Source organism: Pyxicephalus adspersus, chromosome 6 (genome assembly GCF_032062135.1).
Source record: "Pyxicephalus adspersus chromosome 6, UCB_Pads_2.0, whole genome shotgun sequence".
NCBI classification, from domain to species: domain Eukaryota; kingdom Metazoa; phylum Chordata; class Amphibia; order Anura; family Pyxicephalidae; genus Pyxicephalus; species Pyxicephalus adspersus.
The window spans coordinates 7,393,035-7,409,373 of NC_092863.1; the positions used below are offsets into that span (position 1 = coordinate 7,393,035).

The following is a 16,339-nucleotide window of genomic DNA, read 5'->3' on the forward strand; positions in this document are numbered from 1 at the left end:
TGGCTCCTCTATTGTGGAATATGAAATTAAACTAAAGCTTTAGTACAGAACACAATTATTTTAAATCACAATTATTTTAAATCAAGGGAGATAAGTAGACACTGGAAAAGCTGGAAAAGAAGCTCAGAGCTCCATCTGCTGCTTAGATACATAAAGGCAATTCATTCACAAAACCTCACAAAAAAGAACAAACAAAACAAATAATATATATAAATATATATATATATATATATATATATATATATATATATATAATGGAAATTATACAAAAACTGCCCCTCTGCTGCAATATATGAATATATATTTTGGTATGTATATGTTGTAAAAACAAAAAAACTGTCCCTTTGAGCAACACACAACCATCAAGAATAATGGGAAGAATAACATATTGTGTTTCTGGACTGCTTCCAAGAACATGGACTGCCACAGGAAGGGGACAGCTCAGCTTTAGTGCAACAGTCCAAGATGAATAAGCAGAGATGGAATATGTAATGTACAAATATCACTGTTTGCAGACATATCTATCAACTTCCCAAAACATTTTGTGTCTGTGTCCACCCTGTGATACCACTGTTTACAAGGAGCAGATCAAGGGTGCAATGGACACAGCAAGCCCAGTACATTAGTGTGGTGGTCAGTGGGAAGAAAGCCCCTTACATTGGGAGGAAAGTCGCCCTACCAAATTATTATTGGTGACCTGAGAGAAACCCTGCTTGAGAAACACTGGGTAATGTGTTGAAGTGCCATGGCAACCTAACATACTAAAGGAACATATAGCAAATCATGGTATATATATATATATATATATATATATATATATGGTTATGGTATAATATATACATAAGAGGTAAAACCTCAGCTCCCAAGTTATTACATGTTAAAGCAGAAGTTCAGCCAAAAAAATAAAAATAAAATGAAAATTAATAACAAAATGAGTATTTGCTGCAATTTTAACTTTTGAAGCCAGATAATGCACCTGCAGTACTGTTTTTCTGCCACTAGATGTCCTCAGTCTGATGGCCAGCATCATTCAATCCACTTCTATTTGGTGACTGGCTAATAAAAAGAAAAGCAGCATTGTGGTAGGCTCCTCTCTCTGCTCCTCTGTGATCCTACTAGATTGTAAGCTCTTCGGGGCAGGGTCCTCTCCTCCTGTATCACTGTCTGTATTAGTCTGTCATTTGCAACCCTTATTTAATGTACAGCGTTGCGTAATATGTTGTCGCTATATAAATCCTGTTTATTAATATTAATAATAAAAATCCCCTGTCAGTATCTGAATTGATTGACCCTATGTGCTCTTTCCTTTCCGCATAACCCAGCCCTGCTGTACAGGATAGCAAGAGGCTGACATCAAGATCAGATTTAGGTTCATACACTGGTTGCCTTTTATAAATACATTTTCTAATCTACAGTTTACAGTCTGCAATTATTAACACCTCATTAAATGTATTTTTAAATACAGTGAAAGCAGATATATTTATTATAACGTAATTAGGGAGTGCTGCAATAAATTGAATACAAAGATTGTGGGAAATTCCTTTTCCTTTAATGGGATGCAGAAAGTAGTGTGACTTTCTTTGTTGTTGTTCCCTCCCTGCTCTCTGCCTCAGGTGGAACGCTGACTGCAATGAGGAAGTAGGAGCAGAAATACGGGCGGTGGTGACCCAGTAATCACTTAAGACTGACATAGCCGGTAACATTTGCATTTCTCTCTGCAGCTTTGACTTTTCCACACCCCTCTGTCAGGAGTGGACTGGAAAGTCCCATCTGATATTTCCTGGCCATGGACCTGCCAGGACTCTCATTCTGATAGTTGCATTTGTCATGGACGGCTACATGATCATGACAACGCCGGTACAAAGGTACGTCAGCCTGTGGGACTTCCATGGCCTCGAGGAGGACCAACTGTGCTTTAAGGCAGGCGAGCGCTTCCAGGTCATAGACCGCAGCCAGGACTGGTGGATGGTGGAGAGGATCAATGCCCTTGGCAGAAAAACTGGCGAGAAGGGATATGTGCCATTTAATTATATGGCTGAAGAAGGGACGGTGGAAGAGCAGCAGTAAGTACACGTGTTGGGTTTGTACTAAGGTCAAGTAGGTGGGAAAATTAATGTAGGGGAAAGTGCGGTGCCTGGAGCGCAGGGTTTTTGCACAAACAAAAATGATTCAGATTTTGCTGCATCTGCTGTCATCGCCGAGTAATCTGCAGTGTAAAGACAGGCGTGTGGTGTAAACCAATCAAAACATATGTTACCAGGTCTGTACACCTGTTGTGCCCATTATTAGGGGTTCCCACTATCCCAGTACCCTATTCTTAGGTCTGTACACCTGTTGTGCCCATTATTAGGGGTTCCCACTATCCCAGTGCCCTATTCTTAGGTCTGTGCACTTGTTGTGCCCATTATAACGGGCTGCCATCAACACTGTTCTAAATTCCCAGGTCTGTGCACCCATTGTGCTCATTATGAGGGGTTCCCACTATCCCAGTGCCCTTTTCCTAGGTCTGTGCACCCATTGTGCTCATTATGAGGGGTTCTCATTATCCCAGTGCCCTTTTCCTAGGTCTGTGCACCCATTGTGCTCATTATGAGGGGTTCTCATTATCCCAGTGCCCTTTTCCTAGGTCTGTGCACCCATTGTGCTCATTATGAGGGGTTCTCATTATCCCAGTGCCCTTTTCCTAGGTCTGTGCACCCATTGTGCTCATTATGAGGGGTTCCCATTATCCCAGTGCCCTGTTCCTAGGTCTGTACACCTGTTGTGCCCATTATGAAGGGTTCCCACTATGCCAGTGCCCTCATTGTGCCCAATATGAGGGGTTCCCACTATTCCTAGTGCTGAGTTCTTAGGTCTGTGCATTTGTTGTGCCCATCACGACAGGCTGCCATCAACACTGTTCTAAGTTCCCAAGTCTGTGCACCTATTGTGCTCATTATAAGTGGTTCCCACCATTTGTGCCGGATATTTTTTTACTTTACTCTATGGAGATTGTAATGGGAGGATCTGAGAACACCTGAAACTCACAGGAACAGAGACAAGAATTATTCAGGGTACCAATGTTTTGTCCAGGGCAAAGGAAAATCAGGAGATGACTGGCTGTACAGGTGCTTTTGGCTCCACAGAATTCCCCCCAGTTGTGGGCAGGAAGTCTTTCTTTAGAATAAAGCAGGACTGACTCATTGAGAAGCGATCAGACAGGTACACAGGAGGCAGGGTGAAAGAATTTTAATGACTAGCTGGCACACGTGAAGGAGCCAAATTACTGAGACTCGAGAAGTCACAGGGAGAGTTTTCAGCTATGTAGAAAACCTTATAGGAAATGTGGTGGCGTTCACTATACCGAAAAAAGTTTGGTATACCCATTGAGAAGATTCAGCTCACTTCCTGTCTGAACAGAAAATGAAGGAAAATATTTCCAGACCTAGAGGGGTTCTTTCTCTTTCCTGCCCTGTCCAAAACAATGTCTGCCTGCTGTTAGGAGCAAGCTTGCCACGGTCTGCTCCCCTGTGTCAGGAACTGAAGACTTTCAGTCTTTTTAAAGAAGTCAGAGTGACAGGTCCACTTTATGTACCTCACTTCAGATCTCTGTCTCTTCTCTTTTGTCATTAGGCTCCTGCTCCCAGCCTTTCTTTAATAGGCAGAGTGACAGGTCCACTTTATGTACCTCATTCTGTGTCTATGTATCCTCCCCTGTGTCATAAGCCTCTTGATGCCAGTCTTTCTAAAGAAACGACAGGTCCACTTTATGTATCTTACTGGGTCTCTGTGTCATGAGCCTCCTGCTGCCAACCCATCTATCATAGGCACAGTGACAGGTCCAATTTGTGTACCTTACTCAAGCCCTCTGTCTCTACTCCTTTGTCATTAGACTCCTTCTCCCAGTCTTTCAATAGCAGGCAGAGTGACAGGTCCATTTTATGCACCTCACTTCAGATCGCTGCCTCCTCTAAAGTGCCATGAACCTCTTGTCCTCACTCTTTCTACAGCAGGTAGAGTGACAGGTCTACTTCATATCACATATTCTGGATCTCGCCTATCCTCTCCTGTATCATGAGCCTCCTGCTGCCAGACTGTCTGTAGCATGCAGAGTGACAGGTCCACTTTACGTACTATACTCCAGCCCTCTGTCTTCTCTTCTATGTCAGGAACCTCATGCTCCCAGCAGAGTGACAGGTCCACTTTATGTTCCTCGGTGGGTCTCTGCTTGCTTTCCTTTGTCCTGAGCCTCCTGATCCCAGTCTTTCAATAGAAGGCAGAGTGACAGGTCCTCTTTATGTACCTCATTGGGTCTCTGTCTCCTCTCCTGTGTCCTGAGCCCCCTGCCCTCAGCCCATCTACTTCAGGCAGAGTGACAGGTCCACTTTATGTTCCTCACCTGTGTCCTGAGCCTCCTGCCCCCAGCCCTTCAATCTCATGCAGAGTGACAGGTCCACTTTATAAAAAAAAAAAAAAACATGTTACAATACAACAAAATACAGGTTGACATTGAACCTCGGACCTCAGGAGTGTCAGATTTTAAAAATGTCTGGATTTTTGAAAGGTATATATGCTGTATATATTAAAATGAAATACCACTAAATGAAATGACACTAAAGGAAAAGCAAACTAAATAAAACAGTTTTACAGAATTTTAATTCAAATAAAAACAAAATAGTGCCTCAGAATTTTAATCATTACTGTACCGTCGAAAAGAAGCTAAATAGCAGATGGGCTGTCAGTATGATCATCTTCATGACTGATAGTAACAGCATCCTCAGCAACAGGAACAGCTTCATTTTATGGAGGAAAAGCAAGACCTAACAGCTGATTCTGGTGTACAGCACCATCAAAATATTAACAGCACCTCCAGAAAACAGTGTAAATTTGAAAATGTGCTCCAAAATCCATGCCGGAAAACTGAAGGATCCGGATTATCGAAGGCCAGATTTTTAAATGTCAACCTGTATAACAAAATGTACGAAGCAAAAAACAATACGGGTCCTTCCTAATTTACAAACTAGATCCTTATCCCAAGAAAGGATCCCATCCCATCCTTATCCCAAGAAAGCCTCCCATGCCATACCAGGCCACAAGCCTACCATCAACAATGGGGTGTGTCATGATGAGGAACAAGGCTTCTTCCCCACATGAAGTGGGATATTGTTTTATTTTAATAAAGAAATTAAAAATAATTTTTGAATTGTTAATTACCTCAGGGCTTCTAGATCCCAAACACACTAAACCCCCACATCTATTTTGGGGACTAGGATAAGGGGATGTGTCCCTGTCTCTTAACATTGGAACCTCTCTAAATGCTGAAGAAAGACATGGTGCTTAGTATGGACAAGGAAAAGGGGGCACATGCTATTTGAAGGATTTGTTTTTTTGTACAATGTTGCCTTTAAAGCCACAAGCATCCCTATGGTTCTGTATTTATTAGTATTAAACGTGAATGACTTATAATGTAACCTTTGATGTTTCAGTGCTAGCTGACTTGGAGAAAAAACTATTGTAAATCGAACCACTAAGATGCTAAAGAGTTGTAGTTTAATTAACCTGTGCCCATTATTAGGGGTTCCCACTATCCCAGTACCCTATTCTTAGGTCTGTACACCTGTTGTGCCCATTATTAGGGGTTCCCACTATCCCAGTGCCCTATTCTTAGGTCTGTGCACTTGTTGTGCCCATTATAACGGGCTGCCATCAACACTGTTCTAAATTCCCAGGTCTGTGCACCTGCTGTGCTCACTATGAGGGGTTCCCACTGTCCCAGTGCCCTGTCCCCAGGTCTGCACCCACTGTGCTCATTATAAGGGGATTCCTATTATCCCAGTGCTGAGTTCTCAGGTCTGTGCACCTGTTGTGCCCATTATGACGGGCTGCCATCAACACTGATCTAAGTTCCCGGGGTCTGTACCCATTGTGCTCATTATGAGGGGTTCCCATTATCCCACTGCCCTGTTTCTAGGTCTGTGCATCTATCCCAGTGCCCTGTTCCTAGGTCTGTGCACCCATTGTGCTCATTATGAGGGGTTCTCATTATCCCAGTGCCCTTTTCCTAGGTCTGTGCACCCATTGTGCTCATTATGAGGGGTTCCAGGTCCACTTTATGTTCCTCACCTGTGTCCTGAGCCTCCTGCCCCCAGCCCTTCAATCTCATGCAGAGTGACAGGTCCACTTTATGTTCCTCACTTACCTACATTATAGAACAATTCCTTCACATAAAAGTAGCCATTTACAAGAATCTCTGTGTGTTGCAGAGGGGACTTTGTCATCTTAACTCCTCTACTTCCTCATCACCTTATATCTGTGCAGGAAAAACAGCTTGAAGATTTATTAAATGTTTGCTAGGAGACAAAGTCCACAGAGGTGAATCAACTACTGGCCACACTTATTACAATCTGATTGTACAGCCAGCCTTATACAGTGCAATGTGATTATTCAATCTTGTAAAGATTTACCTTCTACTAGTAGTAGCTGGCAGAGCTAACATTGGTCACACACATTACAATCTGATTGTACAATCTCTGTACAATTACCTTTAGATTTATCAGTGCTTCTCAGACATTTCCTCCTAATGCTGCATAATAAATTGACAAGTGTACCTGTCTCCCCAGATGGTTCTTCGGAGAGCTCTCGCGGACGGAAGCCATCAATCTGCTCATGAAAAAGGGCAACACCACAGGATCGTTCCTGGTCCGCAAAAGCGACAAGCAGAACTTTGTCTACGCTCTCTCAGGTAAGACACGCAGGGTAGCGGAGGATCATGGGAAGGCAGGTGACGGCAGCCATGACAATCCTGCAGCTTCACTTTCCTGCTGGATTAACAGAAGAGAAAAAAATTGGCGAAATTAGATTTTGCCATTTGTCAAGGATAGCTTGGTGCCTGCGTCCTCCTCCAGGGGCCAAACAAGCAGGGTGTTTGCTCGGGAAGCCATTAGCGTTGCTAACTTTTTTGGGAAGATAACATGGCAACAAGCTTAGCTTTATCAACCTAGGTGCCATGAAGGAATGAATGGCAGTCCTGCACACCTATGCATGACGTGTGTTGCTACACATTGCGATAACAAACCCATTTCCACATGGGAATAAAAGCAGGTTCAGGCCTGCCATGGGATCTAGCAATGATCCTATGTGGCACTCAGCAGCTGGCACCTTGCTTGGTACCTGTAGCTTCTACCCATAACAACCCCATAGAGAATGAATTGGGTGACAGTGAGCAATTCAGTACCGAGCAATGTCAAACCTGCAGACAATGGTTCTTTAGGAACCAGCACAGCGGTCCAAGTGGCAGCTGCAGGGCACCATGCGGGATGTATCCTGAAGTAGGCCTGAACCTGGAAATCTGCAAAGCTTGCAATTAAAATGGAAATAACAACCCCCCTCCCCCAAACAACAAGTTCATATATCAACCATGTCATTTAATTGGATCACTAAGAGGCCTCTGCCAGCCTGTGAAATCACTCTATGGATAGCAAAGTCAGTGTTTGTGAATGGTAAGGATGTCAACAATCAGCCATAGGCCACCATCATAATATTATAGCTTTACTCAAACAATAAAATAAACACTTAAAAATGACACAATTTTATATATGACAGATAAACGTGTACTACATTATGACTGGCCTGTATAAACAATGATAAAACCAGTTAGTTACTTACATCCTACAAAAGTCATTTGGAGCCATAACAGTATCACTTCCTTGTTTACATCTAAGGCCAAGATGGCCGCCTCCACTCTGTTACTATGGAAGCCTGGAAGGTTCAGAGGTCAAGCTGACATAGCAGGCCTGGGAGGCTAAATAATAAACAAAATCATTGCATATATGTTCTTTTTGTCAATATAAAACACTTTGTATTTTCAAAGCATGAATTATATTAAAAAAACAGCTTTGTATTTAGTTTTAGGGTGTTTGCTTGTTTCACACACCCTCTCACTTTGTCCTAGTGTCACTAAAACAGAATACAAAAAGAGAATACAAAATGTAACAGCTGCCACTGGATCAGAAAGAAGCAATCTAAAGGGAGCAACATTTCTTTCATTTTGGAAAGATTTCCTTTCACTTCCTGGTTTGTAAAGGAAAATCTCCTTTGCATAGGTGAAATAAAAAATGTTACATGGGTTTTAACCCTTTTCTATTGTATCCATAATGAAGAGAATATTCTAGATATTTTAGGACACATTCACTGTTTTTTTGCGGTGTGGCCTGCGTCAATGCACATTTGTTTAAACATTCCAGCACATATCATTGGATTGCAAAATAAGCAAACACCCCTCAATATATAAAAATAGGTCCTAGCCACAAAAAGCATTTGCATCCGTGCTTTTTGGGGTATTATACTGCTACCGGGGGCACATTGTAGTCGTGCGTTGAGCTGCGATCAACAAGGAATGGCAACGCACCACAGCGCATGTACACAGCTCCTTGCGTTACGGTAATTTGCATTACGACTTGTCGTGGTGTACACAAGCAAAAAAGCCATAAAAAAAAAAATGAGAGGAAAGGAACTGACAGTTCTTCTATTTTATTTTATTCTATTCTCTTTTTTTTTACACATTTATGTATTTATCTGTTGCAGTGCGGGTAAATGATACTGTGAAACACTTCAAAATTCTGCGCAACCCCAGAGGAGAATACCACTTGAATACAAGCTGGTTTTTCCCAGATCTGAACGAGCTGATCGATCACTATCATTTGAGTCCGGTCATGATAGGGGTAAAGCTGAGCAATCCTTGCATGAAGGTAAGTCACCATTGAATGATGGGACTTTCGCCAACCTATACTTTTGGGGTAAAATTGGAAGGGGCTTTATCTTATCTTCTTAAAGGACAGGTCCTTCTTGAAGGAACCCTCCACAATATCCTGTGTAGTTTTAGAATTGCCAGCTTTCTGTTTTTTCAGTCTACATGTAGGGTGTCATGCGCAGAATTATGAATTATCAGCTGTGAAATGTTTTAATGGTGGTACAAATTTAGGATAAGGTATTTGGACTATATCTGGCCAATGACAGCACAGCTTCCTTTGCCCCGCTATTCCCCACCAAAAAAAGAGCTTTTGATGTCCGACATAAAAGCTGGAAGTCATGGAAATGCTGGGAGCTGTTCTGCACCTTGTATCTTAGATGTTACAAAAATTTGGGGGTGCTGATTGCCTTGGACAAAATTTGTGAGGGCACAAGATTATCTCCACTCTAAGACCTGTTGATCCTGAACTGACCTGACCCGAGCTTGTGTACTTTTGGTTCATAGTTTGTTAGTTAGTTATTAGTTAGAACCAAAAGGTACACAAGCTCGGGTCAGGCAGGTCAGGATCAACAGGTGTTACAACAAGGGACAGGATCAGGGGCAGAAAACACAGCAGGTACCAGGCCAAATAACACTGAGGATCTAGCAAGGACTCAAGGAAGGGCAAACCCCTAAATAAGGAGCTCCCAGCTGCTTGCACAATGAGTTTTTCCTGGATGTGGCCATCTGCAGGTGACCAGTGGAAGTTCATCTTTACCAAGTATTCAGCGCCACCTGCAGGAGAGGCAGATAACCATAACACACAGTTGCCCAAGCCAATATTATATAATAATCCCAACTGTAAGGGGAACCAAATAATTGGCACCCCCTATTGACCAATCACAAGCATTCTTTAACGCTCACTGACCTGGTACTAAAGGTTCAGACTAAATAGTCTCAAAGTGGTCTCCTAAGCGTGGCTGCAGAGTGAAGTTTGAGATGGAGTGATCTTTTTTTAATACTTTTTATATAACTTATGCAGGATGAGCCAACAGCCACCGATCTGAATCCTCTACCTATAGACGAGTGGGAGAGACCAAGAGAGGAATTTATCCTTGGAAACAGACTGGGCTCTGGAAATTTTGCACAGGTCTACGATGGCCACTGGAAGGGGAGGTTGAAAATGAGAGTGGCCATTAAAATTATAAAGCAAGGTAAGTCATAGCCTCCAGACCCAACTGGATTCAACAATATCTTGATCGACATCCAGTTTTGATACATCTTGGGAAGGATGTTGGGATATTACCCTAAGCCGAGAAAAATCAAGCTGCCAGTGGGAAGAATGTCATTCCCACAAATAGCCAAAAAGATCATCAGTGGTACCTTACTTGAGAAGCACAAATTGCTCCTTGCTCAAGGATCCCCTAGTAACCTCTGAGGAACCCTAGGATTCTACCATACCCTGGTTGAGAAACACTGAAATATGCCCATTCTTCACTGTCAGTGAGTTACCGGATCCCTCTATCCACATGATCAACCGATCCCTCAAAGCTAAAACACAACTCCAAGGACTGGAGTAAACTGGAGGAACTGGAGGAACCCTGACATGTGGCTACCTCATAAGAATAAGGCCACTTGGCACACAAACTAGGTTATGGTTTAAGCTGGAACTTTTCCTACACACAAAGGGTTATTTGAAACTTTCACCACCCAAAAAAGGAAACCTGGTACCATGACACCAACTTCCTAAAGGACACCAATAATAGTAATGACCAGTAGAGGGCAATGTTACCCAAAGTATCTTCTTCCCAATTGCTTCTAGAGTCAGACAGTAGGCAATGCATAGTGGAGTGTAGACCTATCGGTACTTCTATATTCTCATTTATGATGAAATAATGGAATTTGATAGAATTTTTTAATAATATTTTGGTAAAGTACAAATGATGATGTAACTCAAACCAGAACTTTCTTTGCTTCATATTGTCTTTGCTCCCACCCCTTCTTGTCCTTGTAGGGGAAATCCTATCTTAAAGCTGTCATCAGAACAGGTGGCCCACTGTACCTGTAAAATATTGATATCCCTTTACTTCCTATCACATCCCATAGTCTGAGCTCCTCTAACTGATGCATTTTACCCTTTGTTGGAATTAGTTATTGAAGTTCAACCAAAGGAAAAGCATGTTATATATATAGTAGGTGAGTGATGGGACTGGGTGGGGGATTTCTGAATGTTGTGGATGCTCCCTTTTTGAAGCCAATTTTGTTGGGGCCAGACCTGTCCTACAAATGTCATTCCAGAAACCTATCAGTAAGCATATTGATGTTATGTATGTCCTAAACAATCTTTAGTTGAAAGTTTTGCTTTACACTCATTTGCCACCTTTTGAGAGTTTGCATGTGTAGTTCTTTAAACCTGAGTGTGCAATCATGTTCATTTCCTTTCTGACTTGGTCTTCTTCCATTGTTCCTTAGACGTGACCACCCGTGAAATCTTCTTGAAGGAAACGGCATTTCTGAAGACTCTGCGCCACCGTAACCTACTATCCCTGTATGCGGTGTGCTCAGTAGGGGGTCCCTATTATATAGTGACTGAGCTGCTCTCCAAGGGGGACCTGCTAAATTTTTTAAGAGGTGAGTGTAACTTTCACTTGCTGGCAGGTACAGTTTTGGAAATTGCACATGTGAACGATACCAGCCGTTTTTGGACCTCACGTTAATTTTAATGCATAACAGCCAGGTACCCGGCATTTTGCCTGCTATTTTGTAACCCTCTTTGTGCTTCCTCAGACACTGATCAGAAGGAGCTACGTTTAGAAGGGCTCCTGGATATCGCAGGACAAGTCATAGATGGGATGCACTACCTAGAGTCCAAGAACTGTATCCACCGCGACTTAGCAGCTCGGAACGTGCTGATTGGCCAGAACAACATCTGCAAAGTGGCCGATTTTGGCTTAGCCAGGATTGTCACGGTAAGTGCTGGTCCCCAGGACTGACCTACAGATAATATGATGGTGTCAGATTTTGTTAAAAGAAATATACAGTATGTATATCATCCTAATCCTCCCCCTGTATTTTCTTATTTAAGGATGACTACTATTTGTCAAACTCTAAGGAGATCCCATACAAGTGGACCGCCCCCGAGGCCCTGGAGTTTGGGCTCTTCACCCTAAAGTCTGATGTCTGGTCTTTTGGCATTCTCTTACATGAGATTATGTCTCGAGGAATGATCCCATATCCAGGTAACTATTTGCCTAGCAAGGTACACCATGGATCTGGGTCATGTGACCAAATGCCTTGTTATTTAGTCATGTGATTAACATTTACAGTGTACTATATAAGCATTGTGTTTTATGATGCTTGGAGATGTTTCAGAGCTTTATCTATAATATATAGATTTTAGAAGAACCTAAAAATTGTTTTGGGCTCTCTTCATTGGATGGTCTTTTCCCCCCAAGCTTTGCAAAATGCCTTTCTATTATTGATCAGCATTGACCTCTTTGCATTTTCTTTTCCTCAGCGATCAACAACTCTGAACTACTTCAGTACCTTAGGAAAGGCAAAAGAATGAGCGCGCCAAAAGACTGTTCAGAGAAGATTTACCAAATCATGCTGGAATGCTGGAACGCTGATCCACACAAGAGGCCGACATTCAGTGAACTGAAGGTCTCTATTGATAACCTGGCCTACTACGAGCCATCAGAAGAATCCTCCAAACCCATGAAATCTAAACCCTTAATATCAAAGCTGAAGAAGATCTCCCTATGATCAAATGTAGGATGAGACAAATCTGTGACTTCTAAATGGACAAAAATATAAAGGGCACCTCTGATCAAAAAAAGGCCGACTTCTTTTCATTATCACTTTACTGACTGTAAATTATTGTGTTTCTTGAGTCTGTGTTCCTAAGACATACCTTGACTGTCCCTTTTTAAATCACAGCTGGTGTGTATAACATGCATGGAACCCTAACACTGCTGGACAACATCTTCAGCCTGATCTGAAGTTTCAGCTGGTATGCTAATCATTATTTTATAACAGGGCAGTTCACAAAAATCAAGAATATTCTATCTATATATACTGTATATTTGTATGTGTGTTTTATAGCTTCTTGTGTAATAACTGAGCCAATTTAATTGTATCTTGTTGTAAATGTGTAGGTGTTACAGCCCCTATTAGGTTGTTCTTGGCACACTTTTGTTTGCTACAGTTGTCACTGAAAAAGGAAGAGAACATGGTAGGGATTTCGCTTCATTTCTTGTTGTGTCTCCAGAAGAGGAAGTGAAGGCAAATCTCCCCAACCCAGACACAAATACATGTTTGTGTCAATACATGCTAAGAGACTGTTATGTACCAGGAATAAGTATTAATATTTCAGTATTTGTAGCTATAAAATATGTAATATAAGGAGCAGTGTGTGTCATTTTTACTCCCCCATAGAATTAAAGATAGTAGAATACTATGAAAGGTTCTGAAGAAACACTTACAAAGAGGAACCCACCAAAAATCCATATTTGACCTGTGGGGAAAGACACGTAAATTGAGCTTTCCTATAGGAAGCCTGGCTGTGACATATTGTCTATAGTTTTAATACAGGTACAAGGTTATAAATGCTGCCAGTAATTCACTGCAATGCCCTCCTTGATGACATGGGAAGAGCATTTGTTGTGCAGGACTGGTATGAAGGAAGCAGAGACTGTGCGTGTGATTAGTCAATAGCTTCAGGATGTAGTTACAAGTACATTTACAAAGGATTGTTCCAGATCATCAAGAGGAAACAGCAACCCAGTGGACTAGTGGGTCTATACACCTGCACTTTGAATGGTTACCACATTCCTCTGCTGGGTTCCTGGGTATATACACCTGCTGTGCCCACCATGAAGGACTTCTTCCATCCCTGTGCTGATTTTCCAGGTCTTTAAACCTGCTGTGCCCAATATGAAGGGTTCATACCAACCTTGCAGCGTCTGTACACCTGCTATACCTAATAAGTAAGGTATTACCTTCCCTGCAGTGAGGTTAGGGGATTGTACACCTGTGGTTCTCATTTTGAGGGTTGTACACCCTTCCAGGCACTGGGTAGCTGGGTCTGTACACCTGCTGTGCCCAAATATGATTGCCCCCCACATCCCTGTGCTGGGTTCCCAGGTCTGTAAAATTACTGTGCCCATTATGAGAGGTGCCCACCTTCCAGGCACTGAATTCCTTAGTTCCCATCTGCCTCTGCCTAGGAGACCCACCAGAGGCTGATATATGGATTTTAGGTGGACTTTCTAACCTCCTCCGGAATTATTAAAAAAAGGGTGGGCATTCCGGGGTTTGCTTGCTTTAGAAAGTACAAATACTGGAACAGTGCTGGGAAAAAACTCTGCCACCTAAATCTAAGGCAAATATTTGTCTGACAAGGTTTTATCTACATGGAGAAGGTGACCCAGGGTAGCCATGGATGACTTTTTAGGAGGTCATGCCAACCATACCTGCCACTGAGCTCAACTGTGTCAGCAAATCTAAATTTTCCCCAGACTTTCTATCCACTTGGCTTGCCTAAAATTCTCTCTCTTCCTGGTACAAATCAGGTCTCAAGCTCAGTTCTTGGCACATTTTATCTTTATAGGAAAGTAAGAACCATTGACCGAGGGTTGGGGGAGCAAGGAAATTAGAGGCCAGGACTTTCCTTCTTCAGATGATCATGGGGCTTGCTACCGTCTACCTAAAACCAAAAAGCCAATTTTGAGTTGACATGACTTTTGTCTTTAGCATGGTGTTGCAATGAGTCTGTTCTGTAGTAACAAGAATGGGAATATCCTCCAAATGTCTATGGGTTCTTCAAATTAACTACTGCTCTCCTTTGTGCTGCACCCTACCTGACTCCTTCCAAGCCAGCTGCCATTTTTGGTGCACCCATTGGCTCCAATACCTATAAGCTTTGTCCAAGCAGGTCCTCTTCCCCTATTGTGTTATGGTTTGTCCTTTGGTATATATTATGCCTGCAGTCCCTCTTTATTGTACAGTGCTGCAAAGTATGTTGGTGCTATACGAAAGATAATAAGATACACCAAGTGTGATCGCAGAAATCTAAAAAATATGCAAAAATAGGTTGGTAAAGTCCTAAGAACAAAGCAAAGGTAAGTGATAAGACATTAAGCCATACATGTGAACTCGGTGACATTTAAATCTTGATATAGGACGAGCGGAATAGGAAACCGGGGGAGCCAATGAGAGGCGGCAATCCAGCTTGCTATTTTATAATTGGCGTCACAGTTACCCTGATTCACCCCGTGAATCCTGTCTGGCAGCCCGGATCCCCCTGACACCCTCCCTACTTTTGTGTACTGATCCAGAATAGAAAGTGGGATAAAGGTCACATGACTACAGCCAGGGACAGGGAGCGCTGGGTGCGGCCATGTTCACTAAACAACTCTCTTCTTGCCCAGTTACTTATTAACCCAACAAAAGTCTGCCAGCAAGAAGGACACTTTGTTTCCAAATATTTCCATGGGATACAAAACATTGTGTTTGGGCATAACCTGTTCTGTACAAGTACAATACAATCACTGATTCCCTGGAACAAGTGCAAGAGAGACAGAGAACGTGTTCATATTTGCAGAAAGTATAAAGCCGTGCTTGTGTGATCTTTTGTTTTCAGATTAGCCGATCAAAAGAAAATATGCCCGGTGTTTTTTTGGGGCATTTCCCATGACAGGGCAACATATGGTTGATTAATCTCACAATTGTAGGGTGCTGCTATTATTACAAAGTATTTATATAGCACCGACATATTACGCAGCGCTGTACAAAGTCCATAGTCATTTCACTAACTGTCCGTCAAAGGAGCACACAATCCAATGTCCCTACCATAGTCATATGTCTTTTAATACAGTCTAAGGGCAGTTTTTGAAGACAATTAACCTAACTGTATGTTTCAGGATATGCAAGAAAACCAGAATACCTGGAGGAAACCCATAGACCTGCAAACTCCATGCAGATAGTGTCCTGGCTGAGATTTAAACCTGGGACCCAGCGCTGCAAATGCCAGAGTGCTAACCAATGAGCCACTCGGCTTCCATATTTTTATTTACTTTAGTTATAACTCTGGCCCCCACATAACAGAAGAAACTACAACCGTGGAGGCACAATATTCACTGGAGGAAGGTGGTGGTGGTCAATGTTCATTGCAGAATGTAGGATAATGGGTTAATAAACAAGAAGTGATCACTACAGGGTCAGGCAATATAATGAAGGGAGCACGAAGGAGGGTCATTGGCAGTCACATATAAGAAGAGTGACATAAAATATAGATACCTATTGAATAGGACATAATTATAAAGTAGTGAATTTAACACTAGGCTCGTTCTGTGTGGATGCAGCAGTCTCTTTGCAGAGGTCAAACTGTGGCTATACTGGGGGATGTATGTAGCACTGGTCACCCCTACACATACATTCTGTATACCTAGGATGCAATGCTTTCATTAAGAAAGAAAAAACTAATACCATTGACAATGAATAATAATAAATATGGATAGAGTATGGACGTGTTTTTAATTGGTCTGATAGGAGCCCAGAAGCCAATACTTACATTCAGATGCTCAGCAAGGAGTGAAAGTTTTAGTGACAAGCCATGAGTGAATGTGTCTG

The 16,339-nt window shown here is 42.3% G+C and overlaps 1 protein-coding gene across 1 annotated transcript; it reads left to right on the forward strand.

Annotated features, from left to right (window-relative positions):
• Positions 1 to 1,543: 1,543 nt before the first annotated feature.
• On the forward strand, positions 1,544 to 13,114 carry LOC140333023 (protein-tyrosine kinase 6-like). Its single transcript, XM_072414398.1, has 8 exons — positions 1,544 to 2,063; positions 6,600 to 6,721; positions 8,563 to 8,726; positions 9,750 to 9,921; positions 11,180 to 11,338; positions 11,495 to 11,676; positions 11,793 to 11,946; positions 12,225 to 13,114. Exons 1-8 carry the CDS (start codon positions 1,828 to 1,830, stop codon positions 12,470 to 12,472), a joined length of 1,437 nt encoding a protein of 478 aa, XP_072270499.1. The 5' UTR covers positions 1,544 to 1,827; the 3' UTR covers positions 12,473 to 13,114.
• Positions 13,115 to 16,339: the final 3,225 nt, after the last annotated feature.